The 17,931-nt window shown below is 53.2% G+C and overlaps 1 protein-coding gene across 2 annotated transcripts in view; it reads left to right on the top strand.

Annotated features, from left to right (window-relative positions):
- Positions 1 to 1,662: 1,662 nt before the first annotated feature.
- Positions 1,663 to 17,931, top strand: part of SMARCC1 (SWI/SNF related, matrix associated, actin dependent regulator of chromatin subfamily c member 1) — a 97,106-nt gene continuing 80,837 nt past the window's right edge. The window contains exons 1-3 of one of the 2 annotated variants that reach the window (XM_054057232.1): positions 1,663 to 1,976; positions 10,043 to 10,162; positions 13,068 to 13,153. In XM_054057232.1, coding sequence (XP_053913207.1) covers positions 1,803 to 1,976; positions 10,043 to 10,162; positions 13,068 to 13,153 — 380 coding nt within the window. In that variant the 5' untranslated portion in view covers positions 1,663 to 1,802. The remainder of the gene's footprint in view (positions 1,977 to 10,042; positions 10,163 to 13,067; positions 13,154 to 17,931) is intronic. The other variant, XM_054057231.1, reaches the window with a different exon arrangement.

The following is a 17,931-nucleotide window of genomic DNA, read 5'->3' as shown; positions in this document are numbered from 1 at the left end:
TCTCTCAGCCTGTCCTCGGATGGGAGGTGCTCCAGCCCTCGCATCATCCTTGGAGCCTCCTCTGGACCCGTTCCAACAGCTCCATCTCCTTCTTCTGTTGAGGATTCCAGAACTGGACCAAATCCTCCAGAGGAGGTCTCCCCGGAGAGGAGCAGAGGGTCAGAATCCCCTCCGTCCCTGCTGGCCACGCTGCTCTGGATGCAGCCCAGGACACGGGTGGTTTCTGGGCTGGGAGCGCACGTTGTGGCTCCTGTCGAGCTTCTCCTCCCCAGCACCCCAAGTCCTTCTCCTCAGCACTGCTCTCCATCCCATCATCCCTCAGCCTGGACTGAAAAGGGGATTGCCTGACCCAGGGGTAGGACCTTGCTCTTGGCCTTGTTGACCCTCATGAGGTTCTCCAGCCCCACTTCTCCAGCCTGTCCAGGTCCCTCTGGATGACATCCCATCCTTCCACTGCGGCAAATGCCCCACTCATCTAGGTGTCATCTGCAAACTCGTTGAAGGTGCCCTCGATGATGACAGAGAGGTTGGAGTTGTTCAGCCTGGAGAAGGCTGCAGGGAGACCTTAGAGCAGCTTCCAGTGGGGGAAAGGGGCTCCAGGAAAGCTGGACCCGTCTGCTTTGTCAGGGAGCACAGGGACAGGACGAGGGGGAATGGCTTGAAGCTGAAAGAGGGGAGATGGAGATGAGATCTTAGGAGGAAATGTTTTGCTGTGAGGGTGGAAAGACATTGCCACAGGTTGCCCAGGGAGGTTGTGGCTGCCCCATCCCTGGAGGTGCTCAAGGCCACGTTGGATGGGCTTTGGAGCCCCTGATCCTGTGGGAAGTGTCCCTGCCCACGGCAGGGGTTGGAATTGGATGGGCTTTGAAGTCCCTTCCAACCTAAACCATTCTATGACTCTAACTGGGAACTTTTTTTGTCCGCCTAAATTGTCACGAGGCCGTTGTTCGCACCAGCTGTCGGCGCATTCAGTGATGCACAACGGAAGGCTTTGTCTGCCCCCGCAGCTCAGCCGCAGCAGCTGAGGCGCCACCGCCAGTGCCGCTCTGGCGCAGGGACAGGGCCGGAGGCGCAGAACCAAGGGCGGGCCCAGCACAGGCCCCGAGCACTGCCTCCGCGCATGCGCAGTCGCACGGGGAGGACACTCGCGGCGTAGCAGGCGGTGCATGCAAAGCGGCACAGACGGCGGGGGCGCTCGCGCATGCGCAGTTCTCAAGGAGGACCTGGTAGTACGTGACCGGTGCCTCTACGCATCCGCAGTCACGCAGGAGAGGAGTCGCCCGCGGCGCATGCGCAGAGAGCGTGGAGGCGCTGGCAGCGGCGCTTGCACGGTGGTGTGGCGGTGGCGCATGCGCAGATCTCAGGGCGGCACTGGGCGTAGTGACTGAGAGGTGCCTCTGCACATGGACAGGCACGCAGAATGGGTGCAGGCGCCGGCGAAGTGCGTGTGGCGGGTGTGCGCGCAGCGCATGCGTATTAGCGTAGGCGGCAGGGGCGCTTACGCCTGCGCAGGGCACGGGTGTTGCGGGGTGCTGCGCATGCGTAGTGACGCGCGCGTCTGGGGCCGCTCGCGCATGCGCATTGCTCGTGGCGGCGCGGGCGGGGGGGGTCGCTCTTAGTTCGGCGGCGGCACCGGAGCCCGGGGCGGGAGGGGGCGCGTTGTCGCCACTCCCGGACGCCGCTCCCAGTCGCTACGTGGTGAACGGAGCCGGTTCCACCGTCGCCAAGGGGGAGTGGGCGGCCCCCGTTGGTCGTGGGGGGCGTGGCTTGCGGCGCATGCGCAGCGTTCGGCGAGGGCGACAATGGCGGCGGCGGTGGCGGCGGGCGGCGGGGCCGGCGCGGCGGGGGGAACCGCGGGCGGCGGCGCCGCGGCCCGAAGAAAGGATGGCGGCCCCAGCGGGAAGTTTTGGGAGAGCCCGGAGACCGTGTCCCAGCTGGATTCGGTGCGCGTGTGGCTCGGGAAGCACTACAAGAAGGTGCGAAGCGGCGGCACCGGGAGGACAAAGGCACCGGGAACGGGGGGGGGGGGGGTGGTCTGAGCGCGGGGCGGGGGGAAAGCGGGGCCCACGGAGAGATCTGTGACCGCGGGGAAGCTGGGGGGAACCGCAGCGACGGGAAAGCGGAGCGACCCAAGGAGGGGGAACCGGAGCGAGGGTAAAGCGGAGCGACCCAAGGAGGGGAGATCTGGAGCGGGGAGAAACCGGAGCGACCCGGGTCTGGGGGAACCGGAGTGAGGGAAAGCGGAGCGACCCAAGGAGGGGGGAACCGGAGCGAGGGGAAAGTGGAGCGATGGGGGTCTGGGGGAACTGGAGTGAGGGAAAGCGGAGCGACCCAAGGAGGGGGGAACCGGAGCGAGGGGAAAGTGGAGCGACCCAAGAAGGGGGGATCTGGAGCGACGGAAAAGGGGAGCAACCCGGGTCTGGGGGAACCGGAGTGAGGGAAAGCGGAGCGACCCAAGGAGAGGGGAACCGGAGCGAGGGGAAAGTGGAGCGATGGGGGTCTGGGGGAACTGGAGTGAGGGAAAGCGGAGCGACCCAAGGAGGGGGGAACCGGAGCGAGGGGAAAGCGGAGCGACCCAAGGAGGGGGAACCGGAGCGAGGAGAAAGTGGAGCGACCCAAGGAGAGGGGAGCCGGAGCGAGGGAAAAGCGGAGCGACGGGGGTCTGGGGGAACTGGAGTGAGGGGAAGGTGGAGCGATACAGGTCTGGGGGAACCGAGTCGAGGGGAAAGCGGAGTGACCCAAGGAGGTGGTATCCGGAGCGAGGGGAAAGTGGAGCCACGCGGGTTTGGGGGAACAGGAGTGAGGGGAAAGCGGAGCAACCCAAGGAGGGGGGAACCGGAGTGAGGGGAAAGCGGAGTGACCTGGGTGGGGGAAGAACTGGGTTGAGAGGAAAATGGGGAGAATGGGGTCGAGGGGAAAGCGGAGTGACCTGGGTTGGGGAAGAACCGGGTTGAGGGGAAAGCGGAGTGAGCCAAGGAGTGGGGAAATGGGTGGAAAGGAAACCGGTGTGGAGGGGGGAACCAGTTGGGAGAGAAAGTGGAGTGACCCAAGAAGGGGGGAACTGGGTTGACGGGAAATCGGAGTGGCCCAAGGAGGGGGTAAACCGGTTGAGGAGAAATCGGAGCAACCCAAGGAGGGGGTAAACCGGTTGAGGAGAAATCGGAGCGACCCAAGGAGGTGGAACCGGGTCGAGAGGAAACTGGTGTGACCTGGTTTGGGGAATAACAGGGTTGAGAGGAAAACGGAGCAACCCAGGTCAGGGGGAGCCAGGTCAAAGGGAAAGCAGAGCAACTCGTGGAAGGTGAAACAGGAGTGACCCGGGTCGAGGGAAAAGCGGAGTGACCTGAGTCTGTGGGCACTGGGTTGACGAGAAACCAGAGTGAGCCAAGAAGGGGGAAACCAGGCTGAAGGGAAAGCAAAGCAACCGAAGGAATGGGGACCTGCAGCGAGAGGAAAGCAGAGCGACCCCAGGGGAAAACAGGTTGAGGAGAAACCGGAGCGACCCAGGAAGGGGGAAGGTGGGTGGAAAGGAAACTGGAGCGACCCAAGGAGGGGGGAACCGGGTCGAGGCAGAAATGGAGTGACCTGTGTCAGGGGGAACCGGATCGAGGGGAAAACAGAGCAATCCAAGGAGGGGGGGAACCAGGTCAAGGGGAAAGCGGAGCAATCCAGGTCGGGGGGAAACCTGGAGGAACAAGGTTGAGGGGAGCATGACCTGGCTTTGGGGGAAACCAGAGTGGCTCAGGCTGGGGGTAACTGGAGTCACTCAGGTTGAGGGGAAACCAGAGTGATCTGGAGCAGCCCGGCTCGGGGCAGGGGGAAACTGGAGTGACTCTGGTTGGGGGAAGCCTGACTTGGGTTGGAGGGAAACTGGGGTGACATAAGTTAGAGGAAGCATGACCCAGGGAGGGTGGAAAGTGGAGCATCTTGATTTGGGGGTATCTGACGTGGGGATGGGGGGAAACCAGAGTGACCTGGGTTGGGGGAAGCCTGACCTAGGGAGGAAACCAGAGCAAACCACGTTGGGGGAAACTGCACTGAGGGGCAACCGGAGTGACCCAGTGAAGGGGGACCCAGGGAGGACGAGGGAACGTGGAGAATGAGGGGGTGCAAACCAGGGTGTCCCAAGGAGGGGGGCAGCCCATCCTGGAGTGGGGAACTGATATGGATCTGGGTCCTGTTTACACCACACTCCTTCTGAACTTGCCCCACCGGGATGAGCCGCAGCCGTAATGTTCCTGTGCGGGCAAGCCCTCGCTCCTCTTGCCAGGGTTTGTTCAAGTTTATTCAGGTTTCGCCTCAACCGCACCCGTGGTGTGTCGGGGTGTTAAAAAGGGGGAAGGAAAAGCTGTTTGTGGTGCTCGGAACCTCATTTCACTGAATCTGGGGAGTGTTGGAAGGTCCACGCGTGTTCCTTGGACTGATGGCGCGGTTGGATTTTGGTGGTGTCGTTGCCAGCTGTGTGTTGTCCTGTTCCTCCTCCATCCGTCTCACCCTGTTCTCGGTTTCTTCCTTTTCTCTTCGAGCCTTGTTGCTGTGTGATGGTTTGATAACTTTGTTTTGGTGTCTAAACCTTGGAGTCACAGAAACATGGAGTGGTTTGGGTTGGAAGGGACCTCAAAGCCCATCCACTTCCACCCCTGCCATGGGCAGGGACACCTCCCACTGGAGCAGGTTGTTCCAAGCCCCATCCAACGTGGCCTTCAACACCTCCAGGGATGGGGCAGCCAGGAGAACCCTCCCAGGAGAACATTTCTTTCTAGGATCTCCTCTAAGTCTTCCCTATTTCAGCTTCAAACCGTTGCCCTTGTCCTATCCCTGATCAAGAGCTCCTCCCCAGCTTTCCTGGAGCACCTTTCCATTCTAGAAGCTGCTCTAAGGTGTCCCTGAGCCTTCTCTCCAGGCTGAACAACCCCAACTCTCAGCCTGTCCTGCTACAAGAGGTGCTCCAGCCCTCAAATCATCTCTGTGGCTTCCTCTGGACTCACTCCAAGTGATCCACGTCCTTCCTGTGCTGAGGCCTCCAGAGCTGCACGCAGAGCACCAGGTGAGGTCTCACAAGAGACCTGAAATCACCTGAGATGAACTTCTCAGTAGGCAAATCTCAGCGGCTTTACAGCAATCGCTGGCTGAGCATTAGCTGAGACAAAGCCGTGTCACCAGGAGAGGTTGCACAGCCTGAAGGTGGCCTGGTGGTTACACCTGAGGTTTGCAGCCCGTTCCTCAAGAAGGTTTGGTGGCCATAACCCCAGACAGATTTACTCCTTGTGTGGCAATGAGGTGAAATGGGCACCTGAACCAATTTGGGGTGAAAACCAGAACATAGTGTGTTCTTCCAGTCCTTCCACATAGCTTCTTCCACATCGTCGCGATGGGGTGGAGGTGGGAATTTGAGCTATTTGTGTTGCTAAGGAAATTGTAACATAAAATTAGTTTTCCTTTGTTGTGATTGTCCTTCTCGGCTCTTTCTGGAGTCTTGGGGAGGGGCCTTAGGCAGGAGTGTTGATCTCGTTGAAGGTAGGGAGGTTCTACAGAGGGGCCTGGACAGGCTGGATCCATGGGCTGAGCCCAATGGGGTGGGGTTCAACCAGGCCAAGTGCCGAGTCCTGCACTTGGGACATAACCCCATGGAGCTCCAGGCTTGGGGAAGAGCGGCTCAGAAGCTGCCTGGCAGAAGAGATCCTGGGCGTGTGGGTTGACAGCAGCTGACCATGAGCCAGCAGTGGCCCAGGGGGCCAAGAAGGCCACCAGCATCCTGGCTTGGATCAGCCCTGGGGTGGCCACAGGAGCAGGGAAGGGATTGTCTCCCTGCAATTGGTGCTGGTGAGGTCACACCTTGAATCCTGGGGTCAGTTTTGGGCCCCTCACTCCAAGAAAGACCTTGAGGGGCTGGAGCGCATCCGGAGAAGGGAACAGAGCTGGGAATGGGGCTGGAGAACAAGGGTTGTGGGAGCGGCTGAGGGCCCTGGAGGTGTTTAACCTGGAGAAGAGGAGGCTGAGGGGAGACCTCATGGCTCTCTGCAGCTCCTGGAAAGGAGGTTGTGGTGAGGTGGGTGTTGGTCGCTTCTCCTGAGGAACAAGGGATGGGATGAGAGGAACTGGCCTCAAGTTGCACCAGGGAAGGTTTAGATTGAATATCAGGGTATATTCCTTCACTGAAAGGGTTCTCGGACCCTGGCGAAGGCTGCCCAGGGAGGTGGTGGAATCTCCATCGCTGGAGGGGTTTAAAAGACATGGAGACGTGGCGCTTGGGGACGTGGTTTAATGTTGGATTTGGCAGGATTGGGTTTACGGTTGGATACTATGACCTTAAATGTCTCTTCCAACCTAATCAATTCAGTGATTCTATGATTCAGACATGTGAAAGTTCTCCGTGAGAGCTTAAATAGTGTTTGGGAAACTCACAGTGGGTGTGGAAATGTCACTGATGGCGTGATGGGGTGGTCACGCTCTTTCAGAGACCTTTTGGTGGAAGGATTTGTTGTGAATGGGGGGGTTTGCGTCCTTGCGTTGCTGTGAGAGGATGTCCTCTCCTGACACAAACCTTCCAGGCCCATTTCTTCTTGGCTGGTGATGAAATAAGCTGCCCAAGGAGGTGGTTGAGGGATGCAATTTAGTAATAGGCAGGTATGATTGGACTTGATGACCTCAAAGGTCTTCTCCAACCTCGGGATTCTATGATTCTAGGAGGCGGGTCCTTCCCAGGAGGTGCAGGAAGGCCGTGTGTGTCAGGAGTGTGTGTTGGAGAGGTTCTAGTGCCTGGATAAGGGTCCTTGTAGAGATGGAATGGTCACCAGAAGAGGGACTGATAATGACACCAAACCTAATGACAGAAAGCACTGTTCATTCCAAGCTTTCTCCTCTTGCTTTTTTTCGTGTGAATGATACATGGAAGTCGTTCTTCATAGAGACATTAAGGTTGGAAAAGACCTCTAAGCTCATCCAGTCCAACCATCAGCCCAACCCCACCATTTCTACTAAACCATCTCCTAAAGTGCCACATCTACACGGTTTTTGAACCCCTCCAGGGATGGAGACTCCACCACTTGCATCATTTCTCTGCCGTGAGAGTCGTAGGAGGTCACCCACGGCTTCCCCAGCCTCAGGCTGCGTTGCGGGTGTTTGATCCAGTCTTCCCCGTGGGTTGGGAACAGGTTTGAGCTGTGGTTTTCAAGGCCTGGAGGTTCTGACTGGCTTTCACAGCGCTTGGGTTGGTGTCGTGCGTGTGTCCAATATGAGTAGAAACTTGTAGGTCAGCAGTAATTGGGCAATTCACTTTTAACTACGTTAATGCTCAGTGATCTCCAGTATTCTGTGGTGTTTTGGTGGTTCCTCTGATGTTAAGGAACAAATTGCTGGTATTAGAATCGTAGACTCGTTAAGGTCGGAAAAGACCTCTCAGCTCACCCAGTCCAACCATCAGCCCACTTTGTCTACTAAACCACGTCTCCAAGTGCCACAGCTACACATTTTTGAACCCCTCCAGAGATGGGGACTCCACCACAGCCCTGGGCAGCCTCTGCCAGGCCTTCTCCACTCTTTTTGGAAAGAAATGTTTGTTTCCTGGAGCACCTCCCATCTGAGGACAGGCTGAGAGAGTTGGGGTTGTTCAGCCTGGAGAAGAGAAGGATCTGAGAAGACCTCAGTTTCCAGGACTGAAAGAGGCTCTAAGAAAGCTGGGAAGGGTCTGTTCACAAAAGCTTGTGGTGAGAGGACGAGGGGCAATGGGGATAAACTGGAGAGGGGCAGAGTTAGACTGGACATGAGGAGGAACTTCTTCACGATGAGGGTGGTGAGGCCCTGGCACAGGTTGCCCAGGGAAGCTGTGGCTGCCGCATCCCTGGAGGTGTTGAAGGCCACGTTGGGTGGGCCTTGGGCAGCCTGATCCAGTGGGAGGTGTCCCTGCCCATGGCAGGGGGTGGAACTGGATGTGCTTTGAGATCCCTTCCAACCCAAACTATTCTATGAATCTATGATATTGCTGCTTCTTATCTCTGTGGTACCTGATGGGAGATACGAAGGGGATAAAGATGTCCCAGTCGGCTGCCTTTTGTGGGAGGAGGGAAGAGAACTAAGGAAAAGGCATTTGGACATTCTACCTCCTGTCCCTTATAGGCTGGTATCCCTCAGGCAAGTGTGTACACAGGGCAGGACACCTGGGGAGAAGACGTGCTGCTTAAGGACATGGTTCAGTGGTGGAGTTGGGAGTATTGGTTGGACTCAATGATCTCATAGAATAGTTTGGGTTGGAAGGGACCTTAAAGATCATCCAGTTCCACCCCCCTGTCATGGGCAGGGACACCTCCCACTGGATCAGGTGCCCAAGGCCCATCCAACGTGGCCTTCAACACCTCCAGGGATGGGGCAGCCACAGCTTCTCTGGACAACCTGTGCCAGGGCCTCACCACCCTCATGGGGAAGAAATTCCTCCTGATGTCCAGTCTAACTCTGCCCCTCTCCAGTTTATCCCCATTGCCCCTCGTCCCATCCCCACACGCCTTTGGGAACAGCCCCTCCACAGCTTTCTTGGAGCCCCTTCAGGTACTGGAAGATCTCTCTAACGTCTCCTCGGAGCCTTGTTGTCTCCAGGCTGAACAATCCCAACTCTCTCAGCCTGTCAAGGATTCTAAATGATTCTTTATGTTCTTCAAACTGCAGAAGTTTAGTTTTCCATGTGTGTGTGTCTCCCTCAAGTGCTGCAGGAACCTCCCTCTCCAGGTAGTTGGATGTTCTAGAATTGTCCTCGAAAGGTCAACATCTTCATGGTGGCTTTTGCTGCGTAGATGATAGTTGGGAAAGCTACATTTCACACCAACTCTTTAAACCTCTGAGGGCTCCGGCTCTTGGTGTTCTTTTAAGGAGTTTTAGAAGAGTCTGATTTGAGGGAAGAGCAATGGCCTTGTGGTTCCTTGTGCTCCTCACATCAATGACCTTCTGGTGATTGTAGTCCTCCATACTCTACGTGAACAACTGATGTTTGTTCTGGTCTTACAAGTCGTTTGGCGTGATGAGATTCCGTCCAGTAGGGAATATTCAATATTAAGAGTAATGAAGGCTTGAAAGCCGTGGGACTTCTTTTGCTTTCCATGCTGTGATTCCATCTTTCACCTATATGCACTTAATTGAGGTGTAACCTCAGGAGATCTTTGCAAGGATTGAGAAAGCAGTGCAAGTGGGTTTGTCTTGGTCCGTTTTCTGTCCAGACGCGGCGTTTTGTGCACTGTCAGATGGGTTCTCTTAGGTTTCACACATAGTGGTTGGTCACAGAAGGAGCTTCTGAAGTTGCCGTAGGAAGCTTTGTGTGCGTGTCGGGCAGAATTAGTCCATTCCTTTATCAGGAGCGGTTCATCTCCATCTGCAGAACATCGGTGGCCCTGATGAACTAATGATGATCCGTGGATTTGTGCTCTAGTTGAAGATTAAGGCTTGAAAAATGTTGGTGCTTGATGGTTCTCCTGTAGACACATGCACAGTAGAGCAACCAAGGTGGTGAAGGGGCTGGAGAACAAGTTTTGCGATGAGCGGCTGAGGGCCCTGGGGGTGTTTAACTTAGAGAAGAGGAGGCTGAGGGGAGACCTCATGGCTCTCTGCAGCTCCTGGAAAGGAGGTTGTGATGAGATGAGTGCTGGGCTCTTCTCCCAAGGAACGAGAGATAGGATGAGAGGAAGTGGCTTCAAGTTGCAGATTGGATAGTAGGGAAAATTCCTTCACCAAAAAGCTTCTCAAGCACTTCTCTTCACTAAAAGGGTCATCAGTCAGAGGCTGCCAAGGCAGGTGGTGGAGTCCCCATCCCTGGAGGTGTTTAAAAGATGGGGAGATGAAGCGCTTAGGGATATGATTTACGAGTGGACAGGTACGGTTGGGCTCGATGACCTCAAAGTTCTTTTCCAACCAAGCGATTCTACGATTCCCTCTTCCCAGTGATCCTCACGTCTTAAAACTGTGCTGTAGAACTTCCACTGCTGTGGAGAGTCAACAACCCAGTCTTCCTGCTTTATTATCCTCAATTCCAAGTAAGCACGTGTTGTGTTTTGTCTTTCAGTACGTTCAAGCAGATGCTCCTACCAATAAAACACTGGCTGGGCTGGTGGTGCAGCTGCTGCAATTCCAGGAAGATGCCTTTGGAAAACACGTCACCAATCCTGCCTTCACAAAGCTTCCTGTGAGTATTGGGGTTAACCCAACAGCGTCTTCTGTTCTTCATCCAATCTTGGTGCCACTGGTTGCTTCTAAGTGGTTGGGAGATGTGTGTTCTGTCTGAAGCTCTGGTGGTGCCCCTCAGAAGGGGTGAGATCATGTCCTCCTTCAAAGTGGGTCTTTCGTGAAGTACATCCTATTTTTGATGTGTGTAGAGAAGCTCTTCAAAGGGATCGCAACAGGCTGGACTGATGGGATGAGGTTTAACGAGGCCAAATGCCGGGTCCTGCACTTGGAACACAACAACCCTGTGCAGCTCCAGGCTTGGAAGAGTGGCTGGAAGGTTTCCTGGAGGAGAAAGACCTCAGAGTGTTGGTTGGACAGCAGGTAGACATGAGCTGGCAGTGGCCCAGGTGGTCAAGAAGGACAACATCTTGGCTTTTATCAGAAATGATGTGGCCAGCAGGTCCAGGGAGGAGATTCTGCCCACGTACACAGCGCTGGTGAGGCTACACCTCGAGTCCTGGGCTCAGTTTTGGGTCCCTCACTCCAAGAAAGACCTTGAGGGGCTGGAGCACGTCTGGAGAAGGGAATGGAGCTCGGGAAGGGGCTGGAGAACAAGGGTTATGAGGAGCAGCTGAAGGACCTGGGGCTGTTTAGCCTGGAGAAGAAGAGGCTGAGAGGAGACCTCATCTTCCTCTGGAAAAGAAGTTGTGGTGAGGTGGGTGCTGGGCTCTTCTCCCAGGTGACAGGACAAGAGGGAATGGCCTCAAGCTGCGCTGGGGAGGTTCAGATCGGACATCAGGATAAACTTCTTCACTAAAAGGGTCATCAGGCGCTGTCAGAGGCTGCCCAGGGAGGTGGTGGAGTCCCCATCTCTAGAGATGTTTAAATGATGGGTAGTTGAGGTGCTTAAGGACATAGTTTAGTGGCAGATAGGAATGGTTGGACTCAATGATCTCAGAGGTCTTTTCCAGCCTTGTGATTCTGTAGTTTCCCGAATACCGTGGAAAGGTTCTAATTTCTAGTAAAAAAAAATCCCATCATCCCCCAGCCTGGATTGAAGCCACAATTATTTGTTTTCCCTCAGGCATTTGGCTGATTTGATGTCTTTTGTGGTGAGTGTGAACTCATCCATGTTTTCCCCAGACGAGGGGACTTCAAACTTATTTCTTGGGAATTTCTGGGTGTGTAGGAACGCGCGAGGAAGCAGTGCAAGATTGTAGATTCATAGAATTGTTTGGTTGGAAAAGACCTTTGAGATCCAGTTCAACTGTGCGTGTCCACTACTGAACCAGATCCCTGAGCACCTCATCTCCTCATTTTGTGAAACCCCTCCAGGGATGGGGACTCCACCACCTCCCTGGGCAACCTCTGCGAGCGTCTGAGAAGCCTTCGATGAAGAAGATTTTCCTCATGTCTAATCTAAACCTTCCCTGGTGCAACTTGAGGCCATTTCCTCTTGTCTTATCTCTTCATCCTTGGGGGAAGAGATCAACACCCACCTCACCACAACCTCCTTCCAGACGTCTGTAGGCAGCAATGAGGTCTCCCCTCAGCCTCCTCTTCTCCAGACTAAACAACCCCCAGTCACTCATCTGCTCCTCACAACCCTTTTTCTCCAGCCCCTTCCCCAGCTCCGTTCCCTTCTCTGGACGTTCTCCAGCCCCTCAAGGTCTTTCTCAGAGTGAGGGGCCCAAAACTGAACCCAGTATTCAAGGTCTGGCCTCACCAGCACCGAGTAGAGGACCACAATCTCTCCCATGTTCCTGCTGGCCACGTTGTTTCTGATACAGTCAAGGTGGCATCGGACTTCTTGAGCACCTGGGCCACTGCTGGCTCCTGTTCATCGATGTTTAAGATGCAGCTCAGAATCTCTCCCGTTCTCATATCTCAGTGGTCATGAGAAGCTTTTGAGACATAGGTGAACATCACGGTACTTTATTTTGAAGTGCTGTGTAGATCTTGGAACTATCTACCTTCAACAGGCTGATCAACTCTTGGAGTGCTCTCAAGTCTTAAATCAATTTGTCTTATCTTAATAATGGGTAATAAAGATTTCAGTGGTGTCATAAACATCTTGCTCCTATGTTTAAGTATTGTTCCTACTTTGAAGGTCTTGTTTGATCCAATTTGCTCAGCTTCAGCTTCCAGCAGGTGGATCTCTGCTGGAGAGACAGTTTGTCTGTCTTCCATTATATTATCTGAAATGCAATAGGTGCTGTTTAGAGGTGAGAGTTTGCTTCAGACGTGGAATTCCAGGTGCTGTTTCAGGCTTCTAAGGGGGCCACCATGTCTTCTTGTGCACTTGGAGTTCATAGAATCGTAGATGCCCCATTCCTGGAGGTGTTGAAGGCCACGTTGGAAGGGCCTTGGGCAGCCTGATCTAGCGGGACATGTTGGTGCCCATCACAGGGAGGTTGGAACTGGATAATCTTTAAGGTCCCTCTCAACCCAAACTATTCTACGATTCTATGATTCTACGATTCTATGAATCTATGGTTTGGGTTTTACCATCATAGAATGGTTTGGGTTGGAAGGGACCTTAAAGCCCATCCAGTTCTATAGCTGACGGCAAAGATTTTGGGTCTAATTTACTGTGAAATGGATGTTCAAAGAGCAATTTGAATTTCTGTTTTACAGCTATACGAGAGTTTTTTTCGGAAGCTCCTCACATAAGGAAAGACTTGGAGCTTTCAGATCAATCAGGTCCTACATGCAAGTGAAGAATTGTCCGTAAACCAAATGCATTTCATCTTGAAATGTTCCTGAAGGAGAACATAGAACTCCAGAAGTGATTAATCTGAAAATAAAACTATGCGCTTGAGAAGTTAGATGTTTAAAACTCATTTAGCAAGTAGGGATTCGTTGAAAATTACAACATAAAAGTCAATGCCGCTGTATTTTCACTCTTCTTTTCTTGGTTGCAGGCAAAGTGCTTCATGGATTTCAAAGCTGGAGGTACATTATGTCACATTCTTGGTGCTGCTTACAAATATAAGAATGAACAGGGCTGGTAAGTCTTTTCTTTTGATTTGGACACCTTTTGCATGTAATTAAGCACACGAAATGCCGATGCAAACTACTTCAACTTTACTTCCTGGAGAACTGGGTAGGCAAAGGAGTTGGAGACGGGAAGAGGAATTTTTTTTGCCTGGTTTGCTGATGGTCGCTTTTGGAAGACACCCCCGACGCTCTTGCATTCTAAATTTAAAGACGAGTTGTCCAGGTTTGGGGTCTTGAGCATGTAGAGATACCAACGAGCCTGAGGGTTCCTTGTCATATGGCTGCGCAAATATCCAGGGTCAGAGAATCGCTGTTTCCCACCTCTAAGATGTCCTGTGGGAACCTCGTGAGGTTCAACCAGGCCATGTGCAAGGTCCTACCCCTGGGTTGGGGCAGTCCCCGGGCTCAGTACAGGATGGGGGATGATGGGGTGGAGAGCAGCCCTGAGGAGAAGGACTTGGGGCGCTGGGGAGGAGAAGCTCGACAGGAGCCACAACGTGCGCTCCCAGCCCAGAAACCACCCGTGTCCTGGGCTGCATCCAGAGCAGCGTGGCCAGCAGGGACGGAGGGGATTCTGACCCTCTGCTCCTCTCCTGGGAGACCTCATCTGGAGGATTGGAGCCAGTTCTGGAATCCTCAACAGACGGAGGAGATGGAGCTGTTGGAACAGGTCCAGAGGAGGCTCCAAGGATGATGTGAGGGCTGGAGTACCTCCCATCTGAGGACAGGCTGAGAGAGTTGGGGTTGTTCAGCCTGGAGAAGAGAAGGCTCCGAGGAAACCTTAGGGTGACCTTCCAGTCCCTGAAGGGGGTCCAGGAAAGCTGGAGAGGGGCTGTTCCCAAAGTCTTGTGAGGATGGGACGAGGGGCAACGGGGATAAACTGGAGGGGGGCAGAGTTAGACTGGACATAAGGAGGAATTTCTTCCCCATGAGGGTGGTGAGGCCCTGGCCCAGGTTGCCCAGAGAAGCTGTGGCTGCCCCATCCCTGGAGGTGTTGAAGGCCACGTTGGATGGGCCTTGGGCACCTGAGCCAGTGGGAGGTGTCCCTGTCCATGGCAGGGGGTTGGAACTGGATGGGTTTTTAAGGTCCCTTCCAACCCAAACTATTCTCAACAAGTCTTATGAGAGGTGGCTGAGGGACCTGGCGATGTTTAGGCTGGAGAAAAGGAGGCTGAGGGGAGATCTCACCACTGTCTATAACTGTCTGAGAGGAGGTTGTAGCGAGGTGGGTGCTGGGCTCTTCTCCCAAGTGACAGAACGAGAGGAATTGGCCTCAAGTTGTGTCAGTGGTGGTTTAGTTTGGATATTAGGAAAATTTTCTTCGCTGAAGGAGTGTTGAGGCACTGACAGGAGCTGCCCAGGAAGGTGGTGGAGTCCCCATCCCTGGAGGTATTTAAAAGATGGGGAGATGAGATGCTCAGGGCTATGGTTTAGCAGTGGACAGGCATTGTTGGAGTTGATGGTTTCAAAGGTCTTTTCCAACCAGACGATTCTACAATTCTAGTCACGTTTGGCAAAACAGAAAGCGTTGCCTGGAGGCTATTAAATGCTCCATTTTCCACTGCTTGTGAGCTTCCATAATCGGGGAGCATAAGTAGTTAGAGACACTGCCCCTGTTGTTATTGACATTGATGTTGAAACTATTCATGTGACATCTCAGTCGTGTTCTGATCTCCATGTCTCTCAAGTTCTCCTCATCTTTCCAAGACAGCCGCAGCATGAATCAGATGTGAGAACACTGGGAAAATGAGAATCGTAGAATCATAGAATAGTTTGAGTTGGAAGGGACCTCAAAGATCATCCAATTCCAACCCCCCTGCGATGGGCAGGGACATCTCCCACTGGATCAGGCTGTCCAAGGCCCATCCAACGTGGCCTTCAACACCTCCAGGGATGGGGCAGCCACCACTGCTCTGGGCAACCTGGGCCAGGGCCTCAGCACCCTCATGGGGAAGAAATTCCTCTTTATGTCCAATCTAACTCTGCCCCTCTCCAGTTTATCGCCATTGCTCCTCATCCTGTCACCACACGCCTTTGGGAACAACCCCTCCTCAGCTTTCTTGGAGCGCCTTCAGGTTCTGGAAGGTCGCTGAGGATTGGAAGGCTATAGAGAAAAGCAAACGGAGGTTGTTCTTGTATGTGAACTTGGTTTCCCATCTTCTGTTGTGCTGAGCTGTAGTGGCATTCCTGGGAATGTTCTGCTATGTGCACGACCAAATCAAAAGGCAAAAATAGACTTGGTTTAGTACGTTTGGTTGGTTTTAGCTGAATACATCATAGAATCATAGAATAGTCAGGGTTGAAGGGACGTTAAAGATCATCCAGTTCCAACCCCCTGCCATGGGCAGGGACACCTCCCACTGGCTCAGGCTGCCCAAGGCCCATCCAACGTGGCCTTCAACACCTCCACAGGTGGGGCAGCCACAGCTTCTCTGAGCAACCTGTTCAAGGGTCTCACCACTCTCATGGTAAAGAAATTCTTCCTAATGTCCAGTCTAAGATACCTGAGGTTGGACCGGATGATCCTTGAGGTCCCTTCCAATCTTGGATTCTATGATATCTTGGAAAGCCACTATGAGCAAGCTGCTATCAAGCTTTTCCTACTCCAATTTTTCCATCACCCAGCGCCCAATCTCCAGTTTGTAGTGCCTGGGTGGTGAGTCTCTCAGCAGTGTCTTGCTACCTCTCTACTTTAAGATAAAGGAGTTACAGCTCCTACTTCATCAATATTCCATCCTTGGAGGTCTTCAAGGCCAGGTTGGATGGGCCTTGGGCACCTGATCCGGTGGGAGGTGTCCCTGCCCATGGCAGTGGCATTGGAACTGGATGATCTTTGAGGTCCCTTCCAACCCAAACTATTTGATGACTCTGTAATATTTAAACATTCCATTTTTTTCCAAACCAAAAAGCTTTTGGTGGTTGAAATTTCTCAGCAAAACTCTAATCCGTGACCGCCTCCTCTCTTCTCCCTCTCTTGCCCGTCCCTCAAAACTAGTGAGTAGTGTCTTGTGTTTGTGCATGGGGGATGTAGAGGGAAGTAATCCTTGATTTTTAACTCCGAGGATCAAACTTAGAGCCTGGAACGTGTCCTTCACTCACTCTACAAAATAATCTACGGTGTTTTGCCTGAAATATGATTTTTTTTTTTTCCAATGTTTTTTTCGCTCTTGCTTAACCTGTTTTGAATGATCTGTCTTATAGGAGAAGTTCCTTTCCTCGTCATAATAGGTATGTCGGAAAAATGCACTTCCCCAGTGCAACTGGACATACCTTGTCTCTCCCTGCAGGTTGAGGAGGTGGTTGCTAAAGCCTTTCAGAGGGTATCAACGAAAGACAGGAAGAATTAATCCTACAATTTTATCTAAATGGGCAACTTTAATATGAAATAGCACTTTCGATATCTACGTGCGTCTCTTAAAATACGGGGTTTGGAAGCAGGTGGAATTTGGGGATGTATCAAGCGTTAAATGAACACATAATACAGGCTTTAAGCAGCCAAACGTAAATGTTTTGGTTGACTTCAGCACCTTAAGAGTCTTTATTTCGTACGTGCTGAAGGTTTCATTAAGCATCTGGGTTCGTTTGTGTTTATTTGGCGTTGGTCCTCTTCCACGTCCTTGAAACGATGATGTTGGAGAAGCCTATGCGTTAAAAATGGACTATAAAGATGAATATAGGAGAAGCAGCTTGATCTCAGCTCTTAAAATCCAATGTTTTGGGGGTGTAAAATCCCTTATTAAGTTGTGTTGTGCAGTGAAGTCGGACTTCTTGATGGCTTCCATGCTTCTAGAAGTCAGTGTCAGCTTTTCAACTGGCACAATGCCACTCAAACAGGTCATAAGTGGGGGATGATGGGATTGAGAGCAGCGCTGAGGAGAAGGACTTGGGGTGCTGGGGAGGAGAAGCTCGACAGGAGCCACAACGTGTGCTCCCAGCCCAGAAACCACCCGTGTCCTGGGCTGCATCCAGAGCAGCGTGGCCAGCAGGGACGGAGGGGATTCTGACCCTCTGCTCCTCTCTGGGGAGACCTCAACTGGAGGATTGGGGCCAGTTCTGGAATCCTCAACATCAGAAGGAGGAGATGGAGCTGTTGGAACAGGTCCAGAGGAGGCTCCAAGGATGATGTGAGGGCTGGAGCACCTCCCATCCGAGGACAGGCTGAGAGAGTTGGGGTTGTTCAGTCTGGAGAAAAGAAGGCTCCCAGGAGACCTTAGAGAGACCTTCCAAAACCTGAAGGGGCTCCAGGAAAGCTGAGGAGGGGCTGTTCCCAAAGGCGTGTGGGGATGGGACGAGGGGCAGTGGGGATAAACTGGAGAGGGGCAGATTTAGACTGGACGTAAGGAGGCATTTCTTCCCCATGAGAGTGGTGAGGCCCTGGAACAGGTTGCCCAGAGCGGTGGTGGCTGCCCCATCCCTGGAGGTGTTGAAGGCCACGTTGGATGGGCCTTGGGCAGCCTGATCCAGTGGGAGGTGTCCCTGCCTATGGCAGGGGTTGGAACTGGATGATCTCTAAGGTCCCTTCCAACCCAATCTATTCTATGATTCTATGGTTGTAGAACTCAGAGGTCTTTCACAACCCTAATGATTCTATGAATAAAGACCATCATGAAATGCTCACATGGATTAGGAGCTCTCTGCATGCTGTGGGCGGGGTGGGAAGTAGTTTAGAAGATCTCAGGCAAACAAATTGTTGTGTGGGTGTTGCAACTAAAAATGAGAGAGCTTGTTCCTGAATTTTCTCATCTAGTTGTTGAAATCCACCTTACGTTTGTGTTCAACGATCCTTTG

The sequence above is a fragment of the Cuculus canorus genome, chromosome 2 (genome assembly GCF_017976375.1).
Source record: "Cuculus canorus isolate bCucCan1 chromosome 2, bCucCan1.pri, whole genome shotgun sequence".
Taxonomy (NCBI): Eukaryota; Metazoa; Chordata; class Aves; order Cuculiformes; family Cuculidae; genus Cuculus; species Cuculus canorus.
The sequence above is the reverse complement of the archived record's forward strand: the minus strand, read 5'-3'. Positions and strand labels throughout refer to the sequence as shown.